General features: G+C 44.0%; 1 protein-coding gene across 6 annotated transcripts in view; it reads left to right on the top strand.

The window, feature by feature from the left end:
- OBSL1 (obscurin like cytoskeletal adaptor 1) overlaps positions 1 to 16037 on the top strand; it is a 70093-nt gene extending 54056 nt beyond the window's left edge. For 3 of the 6 annotated variants that reach the window (XM_072985343.2, XM_020792121.3, XM_020792117.3), the window contains 12 exons: positions 1083 to 1358; positions 2503 to 2769; positions 5678 to 5947; positions 6543 to 6809; positions 7179 to 7445; positions 8934 to 9046; positions 9278 to 9431; positions 12161 to 12322; positions 13746 to 13850; positions 14425 to 14691; positions 15209 to 15478; positions 15819 to 16037. In XM_072985343.2, the coding sequence (XP_072841444.2) occupies positions 1083 to 1358; positions 2503 to 2769; positions 5678 to 5947; positions 6543 to 6809; positions 7179 to 7445; positions 8934 to 9046; positions 9278 to 9431; positions 12161 to 12322; positions 13746 to 13850; positions 14425 to 14691; positions 15209 to 15478; positions 15819 to 15826 (2426 nt within the window). In that variant the 3' untranslated portion in view covers positions 15827 to 16037. Of the gene's footprint in view, positions 1 to 1082; positions 1359 to 2502; positions 2770 to 5677; positions 5948 to 6542; positions 6810 to 7178; positions 7446 to 8933; positions 9047 to 9277; positions 9432 to 12160; positions 12323 to 13745; positions 13851 to 14424; positions 14706 to 15208; positions 15479 to 15818 lie in introns of all 6 variants that reach the window. The other 3 variants (XR_013540668.1, XM_020792119.3, XM_020792118.3) reach the window with 3 other exon arrangements.
- The last annotated feature ends 64 nt before the right edge of the window (positions 16038 to 16101 follow it).

Raw genomic sequence — 16101 nt, 5'->3', positions numbered from 1 at the left:
CAAATCCTGTTGTATAGGTTCCACCTGTGGAAGGGTTATGACATACATGGGAAGATTTTGATCATCATTAAGGAGTTTCTACTTCTACTCCATGGCTTGTCTGGCTTGGACATAATCAGCTTCATTGCATATGAGCCGTGGGAGCCTCAGAATAGGAGTAGGAACTCTTCGATGACCAAAAATCTCCTGCTACCAGTGATGTCATCACACTTCCACAGTCATAACTTACACAACAGGATTTTGTCCATCATTCTGATAACGCTGTGGGAGACTAAGAAATTAAAGGGGAAGACTGGAGTAAAATGTGTAATAAAATAATTATGAAGAATACGTCCATAACGGTTATAGAAAACTATTACTGTTGACTACATTAAATAAAAATGTATCATCTCTGTGCTGGAGAAGAGATGAAAAAAGGGACACTCTGCACATGTGGTGGTTTTCTGAAATAAAGAGGAAGGAAGGAATATTGGTTTTTAAGGATTTTAGGGAAATAACTGGACTGGTATTCACATGTGTCTTATGATAGCTTTACTGAATATGGTTAATGATAATCAAGTGAAGAGAGAAGAAAAGGAACTAATTCTTATAACAGCCACAGTGGCAAGATTAATATTTGCAAAGAATTGGAAAAGTGATAACCAAATTAATACTGAGGAGTGGTACAGGGAAATATGGCGTATGGGAATTAATGACAAATTGATTTGTGAAATTAAATTAAGTGGAGGAATATCAAAAAGTAATCATTTTAAAGACATATGGAATGTATTTCTGGAATATATCTTTTGCTAAGGGAGGGGGGATACACGGTGAGAAGAATCAATGTATTTCTGGAGAGAAATGGGGTGGTATGAAATGTAAGAAGAAAGAATGTGAATCTAATCCTAAGGGGGAAGGTGGCACAGGTGGAGAAATGTGTATATGAGAAATGTAGTTTAATTTTATTCGATTTAATGTTGTGTGTTGTAAATGTGTTTTTGGTTTAGGAACTGCTCCAGTAGAAGAGGTGCACACTGAGGCTTAGAGGTGGACCTTAACCTTTCCTCCCTCCCCACTTATGCTTCTTTCCCTTCTGTCACCAGAGGCCCCAGTTCTGTTTGTACCCAAACCAGAGTATCCAGAGAAGGTCTTGGTCCTGGAGGGGGGCAGTGCTGTGCTCTCAGCTATTGTCTCCAAGGAAGCAGCTGTGGTGAGCTGGGAAGGACCTCGTGGCACTCTGGGGGCAGGCGAGCACTGCCAGTTGCGTCAGGACGGCCGAGTACACAGCCTCCTGTTGAGCAATGTGGGCAAGGCTGATGCTGGCGAGTACATATGCCACTCTCCTCATGACCAACTGCATTTTGAGCTTAGTGTCAAAGGTAAGCGGTTGGTGCCAGGGAAGGGGGGCAATAAGTAACTGGTGGCACTTCTTGAGCCTGTGGGATGGACACCATAAAATAGATATTGCCTGATCAGGAGGAGTTCTTAGAGTCAATGTTTGGATGGATTTCTACCCCACCTTTCTCCCCAAAAGGACCCAAGGTGGCTTGCATCATTAAAACAGCATTTAAAAGCTAAAAACAGTAAGCGTACAAATATTAAAAAAGAATTAAACACTTATTCTATTAGAATGGTAACTAAGATACTGTAAATATGAAAACACTTTTAAACAACAGAGCACAACAATCCATTTAAAACCCCTGATGTTGCCCTATTTTTAATGGATATACTAAAGAGAGGATTTTGCCTGGTGTGGAATCTCCTGCTAGACTACTGTGGTGCTGGGATAAAGCCATAACAGCTGTTGCAAGGAAACCATGGTACTGTATATTGTTTACAGGTAGACTAGTTGTGCACCCTACCCCGCTGCTCCCAACATAAGCTTCAGCTTCATATATGTAGACTTCCTATGTTTTTCCTGAGCCCCTTGTGAAAGCAACTTGTGCTGCTTTCTACATTAGAATTAGAATCGCTTACTGGTTTTACGGTAATATATTTACACAAGATTTTCTGCTCCTTGCTAGAGCAGCTGGTACTTTTGGCTTGGAATAGTTCAGCATAACTGTTGCCAAGACTGTACAGTTCCTTGTGCTCAGGGTCTGCATCTGGCATAAATAAATAGAATTTGCATGTGTTTACTTAATTTCCTTATGTAGAGTTTGTGCAGGAAATACATAGTAGAAATACCTGTTGGATGTTGAGTTCAATGGATATGTAAAGAAAGGAGAACTTGAGGAGAGGTTTGCTACTGCAGAAGTCTCTCCTCCAGATCTCACTGGAAACCTTTTCTAGATCTCTCTTGATTCCAAGTCTTTAGCAAATGCTGTCCTTAGCAAATCCTCAAATGTGTCATGAGTACAAGAAATGTAGAAAGAAGGGAAACAACGGGTCTTGGGGTCCTGTCAAAATCGTGAGCTGCTACATGAAAACTTGGGCTTTCATGTGGTGGTTCCAAAAAACCTCCAACCTTCCCTTTTGCTGTGGTCTGCTCACTACTGTTGCACTGTTCTTTGCTCCCCCCAGAACTGCCAGTTAAGTTTGTTCGAGGACTCTCAGACGTTTCAGCACTGGAAGGAGAGACAGTGCTGTTCTGGTGTGAGCTGTGCAAAACCAAAGGTGATGTTGTGTGGCTGAAGGATGGAAAGGAACTGGAGCCCAACGAACGCCTGGAGATCCGAGCAGAGGGGCGGGAGCGTTCCTTGACCCTGCACCATGTGGTGCCTGAGGATGCTGGTGAATACTCGTGTGAAAGCAACGATGACCGCACCCTGGCGATCCTTACAGTTCAGAGTGAGTCCTTTAGGGGAGAGCTATAGCTCAGTGGAAAAACATTTGCTTCCCATTGCAGAAAGTCCAAGGCTCAGTCCCTGGCATTGCCAGATAGGACGGGGAAAATCTCCCGCATGAAAGGACTACCTAGCAGCTGCCTGTGTGTCTGTGTTCTTCCTATAGAATAGTTTTTCTTCTTTGTGGTCTCTGTGATTCGCACTAATGGGTTGTTCTGTGCCTGCACAGATGTCCTCAGTATCTTCCAGAGCTTAGGAAAAAGTAGTTAGCCCCACTGTATCAGCACATGGCCCTCCACCTAATGGTTAACTCTAGCAGCACTTCAATGGTCATTTCAGAGCCTGATTGTACTTAAAATCATGTAGTTTCCCCCTTCCCTTCTCTGGTTAGCCATTGTTTCCTCCTCTCCCTTTTCTCCTTTAACCGGAAAAAAGAGAGTGTAGGTTTTCATTGTTTACCCCGTACCTTTTTGTGGCCTCTATGGCCCTGTTCAAGAGATGCAAGACTTGTAAGAACAAAATCCCTCTCAAGGATGGACACTTTAAATTCCTCTACTGTTTTGAAGAGGGTCATCAGATGCCATTCTGCCAATTTTGTAAGAAATTTACAAAAGTTGCAATAAAAAAACAGGCAGTCGAGACTTAAGTTATTCATCTGGGAAAAATTCCTACACATGGCTGATACTCTCAAAAGAGCCCATGGAACCATCAACATCGGTATACAAGACCCTGGCAAAATCCACTCTTATGGAGTTCACCCAGATCAACACAACCGTAACTACCCCAAAGGAACTGGTTCTGTAAGCATTGGGGATGTAGCATTCATTCCCAAAAAACATGGCTTCGAGACCATCAATGTCAAAACTGACCTATCCGTGTAGAGGAAAAAGAAGACACCTCTCATGGAAAAGACAAAACTGAAAAAGACTAAAGGTGCAGATAAAACATAGGTAGTGGTCTGGCCCCCATCTCAGCCCTTAACTTCATAAGCCAAAAGAACAGAAAGAATTAGTTTCTCTGCATTTCCTACCAGGGGAAGATGAAGCCCCATGTCTCTCTCTCAATGCCTCCCCACCTCTGTCACGTTGATTAGAATAGAGCCACCTGACACCAATATCCGGAGGAGTGCATATCTCAACCCACTGAAAACATGCTGAGAAACATCAACACTGCAAAAGAGTCAATATTTTATTTCCATCATTTACATAATCTATGGCTGCTTGACCATCGGTCTCAGAAAACCTCCAAATGGACAGATGATCTCCTGCCCCCTAAGGGCAGATGCCATGGGGGACAATTTTTACCTTTCCCTTTTCTTCTACAGAGCCCTATCTCAATTCAGTGTGGGTGCTGAGTGGCCTTTCATGTCACCCTATACTAATGAGTACAAAGATTAGGACATGTGGCCCTGCACCATAGCTCAATTTCAGGATTTCCAATGCCAGGCTTACCAATGCCAGAACAGCACAAAGGACAAAGTGTGCCCATTCTGAAGTCTCCACAGCCTTCTCAACACTCAATGCAGCAATGTCCCCACTCAACATTGGCTTTGTCATCAGATTATGATTCTGATCAGCCATCCACCATAAAGGCATCACATCATCAATCGAAATCAAGGAAGCTTGTTGTGGAAGTTTGCTCAAACTGTGATACCTGGCAAGCAGGAGACAAAAGTAGGTTGGAAACATTGACACCAAAGGCACCCCAACATTGACATTCAGAATCAAGGAAAACAGATACAGACAATGCTGAAATCTGCTCCAGGTTGAGACTCTAAGCACCTCACTAACCAAATTAAAAGACAAAACGCGAACACCACTTACTGTATCTGATCGTTCCAACTCTGCATCCTTGACACCAACTGGATCTTAGAAATTGGACTAATCCACACAGGAGTCTCAGCATTCACTTGCCAATACCAAATCTAGCTATAGACCTCAATCTACAGAACCAGTTCAAAGAACACATAAGACAAACACACAAACACGCACACACACAAACATGCAGTCAGGGGAAATGGTTAAAACTAAAGCTGACTAAGTTATTAGTCCTGCGTCCTGGAAACAGATGTCCATCCAAAACTAAAGTCTAAAGCTACAAAAGAAAAAGATAAGATCACTGAAATACAACAAAACTCCACAGACACAGAAGATAAAAATATCTCTTTTCCGGAATCACCCTCACTTCTAGATACATCAGATGAACAAGATGTTGGTGATAAGAATCCTTCATCACTGTCAGATGCCAGTTGAGTATTGACACACCATCCCACCAGCCAGTAAGTGAGCTTGTTAGTCACCCATAAGTGTGAATTACAGAGACTACAAAGAAGGAGGACAGGTTACTTACCTGTAACTGTAATTCTTCAAGCTGTCATCTGTGAATTTGCGCAACACACCCAATCATGTCTCTGTCTGCCGTGGGTTCTACTTTATTCAGCAGCGGTCAGAATGGAACTAGGAATTAACCATTGGGTTGAGAAGCATTCACCAGGCAGTAGAGTGGGGCTAACAGTTTTCTAGGTTCTGGAAGATTCAGGAGATATCTGCTCAGGTACAGAACAACCCAGTAGTGTGAATTCACAGATGACCACTAGAACAGCTATAGTTACAAATAAGTAACCTGCCCTTCTCTGAATCTGAGAACCAATATCCACAATCCTCTGTACATTGTAATAAGAGAGGAGGAGGACTAGGGGCCCTGCACAGTTCACTTATTGTGTGAATTCTCTTCTCCGTGGACTTGGAGACAGGCACGTGGAGTTCTGTCTAGAAGGGCCTTCCTGTAAAATCCATAGAGATGCTACGAGGGTGCAGGTTGGGATTCCCCTGTCGGGCTGCATCCAAGTTTCTGGGATGGCCAAAGATTAAAACAGATTCAGCCCTCCCTGACTCACAGCACTTTCTCTCCAGTTCCAAGGTTGGTGGAAATCATTTCTGAGCTGCATAACTTAACAGTGCTAGAAGGTGATGATGCTACCTTCAAAGTCGTGGTGTCTCCAGAAGATGTGGCCCTGGAGTGGCAGCTAAATGGCCAAGAAGTTGTGCCCAATGAACGTTTGACCACAACCAGGAATGGGCTGTGCCATATCCTCACAATACGACAGTGTAGGCTGAGTGACACTGGCATAGTCACCATCTATGCAGAAGGCCTCATGAGCTCAGCCAGGCTCAGTGTGCAAGGTAAGAGGAAGGGCAACTCCACTCATATGGTTTTGGGATATACCAAGAGAGGGACTTGTGGTTTGGTGTTGATGGCAGTAAGTAGGTGTCCACATCCCTGAGATGACTCTGAGCTTCAAGAAGGAAGTCAGCCAATACTGTATCTGTATCTTATCTATTCTCCCATCCACTTGTCTATTCTGAATTTTGCATGAAGAACATCCAGGTTCTGTGATTAGAATAAAGTGTTAACGTTAAGAACAGTTGTCCTTATTTGTTGATTAAGTTTAATTTAGCCATATAGAGTGGATAACAGAAACTCTGTTGGAAATTCTCCTTAGCTTTCATCTTCGGAGATTCTGCAACGCATTGCATGTCCAGTTTTCAAAACTTTATGTCCCTCACCTTCCAAGTTCTGAATGCAAAGTTCTTAAGACACCAGATTCTTTGCTTGGAAATAAGCTAAGTGTACCCAGTCCTGGCCAAAATGATTAGTGTAGGAGAGCTTATGATTTTAGTCTTCTCTCCCAGCTGATAACGCAAGGCTATGGCCTAGAATGCATCAGGACAGTAGAAATACTTGCAGGTGGGCAACCTTTGGTGTTTCTTTCTACAGAAGCTCAGGTGCTGTTTGTGCACACTCTGCATGACTTGGTGGCCGAGGAAGGTCAGGATGTGCGCTTGGAAGTGGAACTGAGCCTGGAGAGTGCTGAGGTGCAGTGGATGAAACAAGGCATCCTGCTGCAACCAAACACCAAATACTCAATGGAGGCGCATGGGTCCCAACGTACTCTCACCATCTACAGTGTTGAGCTTGTGGACCGAGGCATCTACCGATGTGAAAGCCTTCATGACCGCACCCAAGCCAAGCTAAGTGTGGAACGTAGGTGCCCAACCTCTGGTTTCTTTCGCATCTTTTCCTGAGAATTCAAGTTCCCTTGACAGGGTCAGAGTTAGTTCTGTACAGAACCATGCCTTCTGTTGGTAAGATCCATTCAAGACCTTCTTGGATCTTGATTGGATCTTGCCAAAATAGGACAGGCAGGGAAGGCACTTCTGTACATGTGGGAGCAACAGTGAAGGACAGTCCTAGTATACTGTCTTGGGAAAGGATTGCATGCCTCTAGTTTTCTCTACCCTTCTTCTGTTAATATTGAAGACCAACTGCATTTGTCATGGTGGGGGAGAGAGAGAAGGAAACTGAGAGAGAGAGATTTCCATTAACTCTTTTTCCGTCCTTCACCCACTCCAGCCCGAAAAGTGATGGTGAAGAAACCACTCTTGGATGTGGAGACCTTTGAAAAGGAGACAGTAACATTTGAGCTGCAACTCTCGCATCCCAATGTGTCTGGGGTCTGGACACGGGATGGCATCCGTGTGAAGCCAAGTTCTATCTGCCGAGTGAGCAACACAGGTTGCATACACAGCCTGACCCTGCTGGGCCTGACCCTAGATGACTCGGGAACTGTGGCCTTCACTGCTGACACTGTGCGGAGCAGTGCCCACCTTACTGTCCGAGGTACGGGAGACTTAGGAGACTTCTGTCTATGTAATACATTCTTCAGGGGTAGAGAACAGAGGAGTATGTGAGGAAGAGGTTTAACTGTACGCAATGACTGGGATGGCCTTAGGGTAGAAGAAAGTCTCTGCATGCAGCCGCCTGATACCTGCAGTCAATGGTGTTATAGGGTCAAACTACACATTGAGGGGAATTTGTATTCTACTGCAAGGAATCCATTTTCCATTTACAGTGAGTCCCCTCCCCCCGAAATATGCCCCTCCGCAATCAGACTTGTCAAGAGTTTGCTTTAGAATAACTAATAAAATTCAATCTATAATGGAGCAGACTAAATGCAAGATATGTAAGAGATGAAAAATTACACAGTATGACTTACAGGCATTTTTCAACATTTGAGGAAAGACTTTTTCTCATGATATTGTAAAGAGTTTTATCTGGTTTGACTCTTAGGCCTTTTATCTTGAGTAGCTCTGCTGATGTTGCCTACTGCTTTATTGTACGCTTAGGTCTGGGCTCTTAAACAGCTGAGCAGGGCAGCGTGCAAAGCTTCTCCTTAGACAGGCCCTGGCCCTGACATGGGCATGCCAGCTGATGAAGGATGCTGCCAGTAATTCTTTTTGCTAGCAACAAAGCCAGTCTTTTGGCTGCAGCTCTTTGGTGCACATTCATGCTGGGAGATCGGCATCTCCCTTTCAGGTATCATGGCCACAGAGGGCACGGCAGTCGCTGGACTCCCAAACTCCTACTGCTTTGAGCTGCATGACAATTGGCAGCACGCCTGACCCATCACTGAAGTACAAGTTTCTTCATGCAGCAGAATCACAGAATTCACAGTCAAAAGATGTGATTAGCTCAGATAGATGAAAAGGGGATTAGAAAAATGTTTGGAAAACAACGCTATGAGCCCATGGCTACTAGTCATGAGGCAACCTTCCTTTGACTACCAGTTAAAGTACTGGGAAGCAATAGCCCTGAATTCTCCTGTGATGTTTGTTGATTTCTCTAGTGGTTCTCAACCTTGGGCCCCCCAGATGTTCTTGGACTACAACTCCCAGAAATCCTGGCCAGCACAGCCAGTGGTGAAAGCTTCTGGGAACTGCAGTCCAAGAACATCTGGGGACCCACTGCTCTAGAAGTATTTCCCACTGCAGGAAACAGGCTGGACTACATGGGCCCTTGGGCTGATCTTTCAGGACTTTTAAAGGTTTTTATGGGCTGGTGAGTAAAGATCAATGTACTTGCAGCCCAATGCTAGGTAGATGTTGGCTGATAAACATGGCAGACTGGAGGTGGAGAGAGAAGAGGAAGTTGGGAGAGTGTTCTCCAAACTGAACTTGGATGAGGCTGAAAGCTGGTGCATTGTGCCAGTCGAGGAGGCACATTCTAGCTTTGCTAAGCGTAGTCTTTTGATGCCATTAAATCTTTTAAGTCTCCATTTAGATGCATTTCTGTGCCACTTGTTCCTGCCTTTTGTCCATGTCCCTGCAGAGCCACCAGTTACTATGCTGCGCCTTCCCCAGGATATGGGCATCCCTGAGACTGGGTCAGCCACCTTTGAATGCGAGCTGTCCCGGCCCATGGCTGAAGTGAAGTGGTACAAGGTGAGATTACTAATTATGACATTATCCTCTCCTTTAACTCTCCTTGATTCATATCCCCCAAAGCAGAACTTCCTCTTCTGAAGGGGCGGGCCAGTTTACTTGGCAGCATGGCCCATATCTCCCCACTATCTCATCAGCAAACCTGAAAACAGCAGTCAGTCCAGTGCTCTCTCTCCTTTTCTGCTGTCTTGCTCAGTGTTCAACTAGGTTCTGTGTTTCTGATTGTCACAGGATGGAAAGGAGATGCAACCGGGGCCAAGTTGCCGCATGTATTCAGTGGGACGCCGACGCCTCCTGCAACTCAGCCACTGCAGCCTTGAAGATGCGGGCGAGTACATGTGTGATGCTGGTGACTGCCGGGCCTCTGCCAGACTGCGAGTCTTTGGTAAGGATGACCTGAGATCACAATGAAAGCAGTGCTTTGGGAGGAGGCTTGAGTTGGGATTTTGTTTTTTTGTTTAATATACCACCCATCGAACTAAAGGCCACTCTGGGTGGTTTACAACATAAAATGAACAATAGGCAAACATCTAGCCGTACCAAGTAGTCAAAAAAAATCAACATTAAACAATAAAAAACAATCTAATACAACAACAATCAAACATTTAAGCATTTAGAATTGGATTGAACCATACAAGTCTCCCTCAAGCTTTTCATTGTTTTTGGGGGGTGGGGGTTGCATAGTCTTTGCCAGATGATGTAGTTGTGCCCTCTTGTCCCCTTGACAGCTGCTACTTGTGCCCCAGAGATTGACTGGTGCATTGGAATCTCATTCTGAAAGCTTGGTCAGCTTGTATAGGAAGCTGGGTTTAGAATAAACATTCATTGTTCAATTTTTTAGAAAATTATCCAAGCAAGAAAAGTATTTCAGTAACAGAAAGTCATGCTTTTTTTTCTTTTTTCTTTTAAAAGAAATTGACAGTATCCTGTCAATGTTGTTTTTAAAACTACAGGTTATGCCTTCTCAGTGCAGTGGGCTGGTATAGAAACTAAAACACTCATGGGGTGATGTATTGCTGCCTTCCATATTTGTGATGAAACCAAACTGTGTAGGAAAGGCTAAAAGTCAGAAAAAAAATTCCATTCTGCTTCTCAGAGTTTAATCTGAACCAAGTCACTCATCCTCAGAAGCTGCTTTTAATTTCAAAGTCCTGGAGCTATAAGAAGCCACAAAAATGAGGAGAACATCTCTTGCAAGTACATACTGTACTGTACTTCTCACTCTGTACCAAGAAAGGACAATCTGTCTCCGCATATACATTTCAAATGAGAAAGAAGGACCTACCAGATTTCCAGGTTTACTTGAGCTCTGCAATTTCTCATTTACAAAGAAAACATTGCAGCTCCTTTCAGGAAAGGTGGCTGCTGTAGGCACATATGTATGATATATATATCACAGATGGAAACTGATTTAAAAATCATTCCCCTTAGGAACCTTGAGACTGTTGGCCTGTGATGAGTAGGGAAAAGACCAGCAATCTAAAATAGAGGATTTCAAACTATCTTTTTAAGCTACAATTCCCAGGAAGTTTGGAAGGAAGTCATAGCAATTATATAAATACTAATACAGAACTTGTATAATTCTGAGTCATAGGAGACCCATTTCAGCTAAGTGAGTGATAGTAGGCTATCTGATCCAAGTAGGAGGGAAAACCTTTATTAATGACTAATTCTTTAAGCCTACTCATTCCATTTGACTTCAGCATCTGTCAGAGATGGAAGCTTTTGGCTACCCAAAGAGAACTTAGGGCTCGTCTACATGGGTTCACTTGTAGTGGGCTGGCGTGGGCTAAATAAGGTCACTTAAGGTCAGGGAGAGGTCAATTCTGCCATTGGGTTGCAATCCTTGAATCCAAATGACATACACACCTCACTGTCAATTTCCCATATGAAGACAGCCCCTTTATAATATTGGCAAATTAAACACTTCCTCTGCTCCATGGAAGGGCAGAGGAAGTGTTTAAAAATGTATATTGTACTAGGGCAGCAGTGATGCACTGCATCACTTCAAAAAAAATTTAAGAGCTTCTTTCTGGAAGGGGAAAGAGATGGGAGGAAGCAATGAGAGAGATTTTTTTTCCTTTGTGACTTTTCTTAAAGGTCAGATTGAGAGCATGCTCGCAGCTGAATTCACTGCTGCAGAAACTGACAGCAGAAGGCAATTTGACAACCACAAGCTCACTTTAGTTCATTTTCAGTAATTGCACATGCTGGAAACTAACAAAAACCAGAGCAATGCTACCCACACCCACTACCCATCCAAAGTGTAGATGCTCATGATAGGAACCCAGAAAGGTGCAGGTGGGAATGCTCCAGGGATGGATTTTTTGCTTGAGCAACTATGACAACTGATTATTAGAAAAAAAGAGTGAACCATCCCATCCTCACAGCAAACCAAACAGCAAGACAAATACTCATCTGATTGCACCCTTACTTGGAATTTAGAAATGGCTGAACAGTCAATGGTTGTGAAATACAACCATTAAATGAAACCTCCATATTCAGAAGAAGTGTATCTATGAATACCAGATCCTCAGGAAAATAGGAAGAGAGGGCTTCTTGGAGGCATCTGACAGGTCATTTTTTGAACCATGATATTGACCATGATTATTGTGTTCTGAGTGTGTGAGTGTGTAGCTCACCTCCCATTTTTCAGTTCAGACCCCAGGCCACCACATTGCTACTCACAGACAGCATGACATTGAATTTTCAGTTCCTGGAAAGCAACAGTGAAAAAGACGGCTATTGCTCTCCTGTCCCACTTGGAAGCTTCCCAGAAGCATTGACTAAGTCCATTATATGCTGGACTAGAAAGGCCTTTGTTTGGTTCCAGCAAGACATTTCATATGACTCTTTAGGCAAGTTGTCCAACTCTTTGTCTAATCTTAGATTATGTGGTTCTTTTTTGTCATGAATCTGGCTGGAAGTTTATGGAAGGGGACGTCAGTTTTGCTCAGATGATATCAGCTAACTTGTTCCAAGGGCTGTGGAAGGGTGGGCCTCAATTAAGAGGCACAGTTTAGATTCAGTGTTTTTTGTGGATTGAAATGAGCCCATATGCCACCCAGTAGCAACACATTCAGCCATACTCCATTGTCCTTTCCCTTTCTGTAGAACGGCAGGTGCAGATTTTGCGGGACCTGGAGGATGTGCGTGTGCGGGAGAACGAGAATGCTGTTTTTATGTGTGAGGTGTCCCTTGAGGAGGTGAAAGGTGAATGGTTCCGAGATGGAGAGAGAATCAGAATTACCAACACTGTGAAAATACGTCAGGAAGGTAAGTAAAATCCTTCAGTCTTCAGTTGTTTTAGCTATGGAATTATTTAATGCCACCAAGTTTACCTAGAGCAGTGGTTCCCAACCTTGGGTCCCCAGATGTTTTTGGACTATTACTCCTATAAATCCTGGCCAGCACAGCTAATGGTGAAGGCTCCTGGGAGTTTTAGTCCAAGAACATCTGGGGACCCAAGGTTGGGAACCACTGACCTAGAGTCAAAGTAAGCAAGAAATGCAATTGCTGAAGGACAGTATATGCTAGATCAAAAGAAGAGATAACCTGTCTTCTAATGTTACATATGGTTTTAGACTTGTAATGTGCCAGATTTTAGCAGGACATAAGAAGTGGCAATTAATTTTCACAGCTTCACTCTATTGGATTCCTCTGCTTGAGGCTGTTTAATCATAAAATAATGAAGTTGGAAGGGACCTATAAGGCCATCAAGTCCAACGTCCTGCTCAATGCATCATCCATATGAAGAGACATCAGAAATTGCCTGGACTGGTGGCATCTGGAACAGATATTTTATGGTTTAGTTAGTACATCTAAATAGGCCAGTATTTGCAGGCCAACAGACCATGGGTTAAAACTTGATAGTTTCAGATTCTGCTACAGAGGGCTTCTGCTTGGAGTAGCAATAGAGATAGATGCTTCCACACTTGAATTAGGTGGCTTGCAAGAGTGGAAGTCTTTTGCCTCCATATCTCCCTCTCTGTAGGCATATGTCCGCTATGCCCAACAGCCCTAGGACTCCCTTGTGAGGACCAGAAATTGGAAGCTTTAAAAGCCTTGTGGGGGGGGGGGAGGGAGTTCATCAAATGACAGCAGAACATCTTGAGAAAGAAAGGGATATCTTTCTTCAGACTTGATTCCACCAATAGAACCCATTCATCTGTACTGTATTTTCTTTGTAAATATCAAATGTAAGCACATACATAACAGTCCCTTTGGAATATACTGTATGAGACATTGTCCTGGAATTGTTCCTGTTATTTATTTTAAAATGTCTATCTGAGTAATTTATGCTTTGGTTTCAAAAGGCCGCACCATGCCTGGGGAAGGCAACTTGTCTTGTCAGAGGCATTACCCACTCACTTGCACAACTGCAGCCTACAAAGTACTAGCTGCTGCAATATACAGATGTGGAAAAAATATCTTTTTCCAAGCATCTGAATACTATGGTTTCACTGCTGAGAAATGAGAATAAAACCTCTGTTTTATCAAAGATGTTCAGATCCCATTCGACAATAGTATCTATATTGGGATAGGTCCTTAATTACCTTAATAAGCAGTGTAGCAAATGCACACAATGTTCTTGCTTCCAGTTATTCCTTTCTAGACCTTCTTTTATCCCAGGGACTGGAAGCAAAGCACCACATGTCTCTTTAAAAATGCTGGTTTTCCTCTTGTCTTTCTTCATCAGGAGCCCGGCATTTCCTGCTGTTGTGCTGTGTCCATCCAGAAGATGCAGGCCAGATCCGTTTTGTGGCAAAAGCAGCTGTTTCTGAAGCTCGCCTGGACGTGGAGGGTAGGGAATCTATTTCAGAGTTGGCTTTGTTTCTCATCTGTAATATAAGGCTGAACTAGAATTATCACGTGGAGCAGAAAGTAAGTTAGTGTGTGTGCAGAAGTAATGGGGTAAACTAGCCTGTAAATTTTGAGAGAGTGAGTGTGTGTGAGAGAGAATATGTGTCTATGCACATATGGCTAGGTGCCAGTTTAAACTTTGAAGGGAATGGATTCTAAACAAAGCACATTTCAGAGAAGGTAGATGAATGACATGATCATATTGTAGATAGGCCAGGTCTCTCTTTGTGTATGGATGGATAGACAAAGACAGATTGATCGCTACATGAAGATAGAAGTTTCTTTTGCAAATGTATGTGACAGAGGGCAGATGTATATGCAGAATGGAGGGATTAAGTCAGAAAGTGGGAGGGTAGGCTTCTGTGAGATCCTAGGCTGGTAGAAACATGAGCACATGTGCGGTCCCAGATACGTTGCCAAGACCCAGGTCTCTTTCGTCAAACAGAAATTGGGGATTAGTGGTCTGGAGATAGGAAACCAGCCCCTTAAAGTCTCAGGCTCTTCTTCTTCAACAGCATTACCCATTCGTATCGTGAAACCGCTGCGGGACAAGACTGTACTGGCACAGCACAAAGCCACACTGGAATGCACAGTTTCTCAGTCTCGTGGGCGTGTACGCTGGTTTCGTGGTGACACCGAGATCTTTGCTGGCCCCAAGTATGAGATCTGCAACTTGGACTGTTACCGAACCCTCATCATCCACTGCGTTGAGCCAGCAGATGAGGGGCTGTACACCTGTGATGCACTGGATGATCGCTCCACAGCTCGCCTGCTTGTGGAGGGTAAGGGGGAACATGTGAGTGCCCATGTAGAACAGCAGGGAGGTGAGATGGGTTGGTTGTTAAGGGGGAAAACGACTAAGCATCACACTGAGTGCCAACAGTGCATGGAGGAAGAACACAGAAGAGGCATGACATAATAGGGAACGAGTGGGAGGGCGTGAGACTTACTGTGTTTTTACTAGAATCACAGGGTCCCCCAGCTAGACACAAAGCGTGCAATAGAAAAGCTTGGGGTAGTGCATTTTCACTTGGAATAAGGTGATAGGGGGGCATTGCATACTCACAGCCCATGGGCTTTCTGTCAGGACTACGAGTAAGATCATAGACCTTTCACACACAAAATACTAATCCTGGTCCCTCCCTTCCAAAATGGCACACATCTTGATAATGCTATGGGTTAGACCTTTCAGAGCCCAAACGCCCTTGCCAATCCACTACAAATTGGCCAGTATCTTTTTACTGGAGGCTGGATGCTGTGTATCTTCTGGAAAACAGATGTTATTCTCTGCCTCTGCAGCTGAGGGGATCCAGGTGGTCCGTGCTCTGAGAAACGTGGACGTAGTGGCTCCCTCCGAGGCTCAGTTTGAGTGCGAGATATCGGCTCCTCCAGCATTCAGTCCTCAGTGGAGTCTCAATGGAGACGAACTACAGCCTGGTTCACAAGTGAAAATGGAGAGTGTGGGACATGTCCATAGACTGAGGCTGTGCCAGACAACTCCTGGCATGAGTGGGATGGTGAAAGTCACCATTGGCAACGCACGCTCCAAAGCCCACCTGACAGTCCAAGGTACTTCTGCCTGGGAGCTGTGCTGGTTAACTGGTGGCAGGGAGCCCCGTCAAATTGGGTTTAGAAAGTGTAAATGTAACCAGGTCTGTCTACTAGTAGACCTGACCATAGAGAGAATGGGACCAGTCCTTGTCCTGAAAAAGTGCATGTGGAGTAGTCCTTACTTCCTGTGGCTTTCATGTGGCCTCAGACAGTGCTATAGACCTATTACTGACTGAGGAAAGGGAAGCAGTGCCATTCTTCCAATTAGACACTGAAGTTAGAGCGAATCATTCAAAAAGAGTGATGGTTGAATGATACTTCTGCTCTGTTAATATTTCTCCCTTGCTTCTCTCCTCAGGCTGCTAGTATCCAGGAAGGCACAGAATAAAATAAACAGAATGGCCAGGATCACCAGGGGGAAAGTGGACACTGCATGTGGGAACAGGCAGGAGAATGACCACACAAGAAGGACAATTCATCTCCCTCTTCTGCATGACCAGGGAAGCAGGTTTTGCTCTATTTCATGCTCTCGACTTGTGCTTTTTTAAAAAAATTAAACTCTAATGTTATTCAGTAACTAGAATGGCTCTTCTTTGCAGGGTTACTTGAACCAATTGGAGAAGGTGTCACCTATGCCCCTA

The sequence above is a fragment of the Pogona vitticeps genome, chromosome 1 (assembly GCF_051106095.1).
Source record: "Pogona vitticeps strain Pit_001003342236 chromosome 1, PviZW2.1, whole genome shotgun sequence".
Taxonomy (NCBI): domain Eukaryota; kingdom Metazoa; phylum Chordata; class Lepidosauria; order Squamata; family Agamidae; genus Pogona; species Pogona vitticeps.
This window is presented reverse-complemented; position numbering and strand designations above follow the sequence as displayed.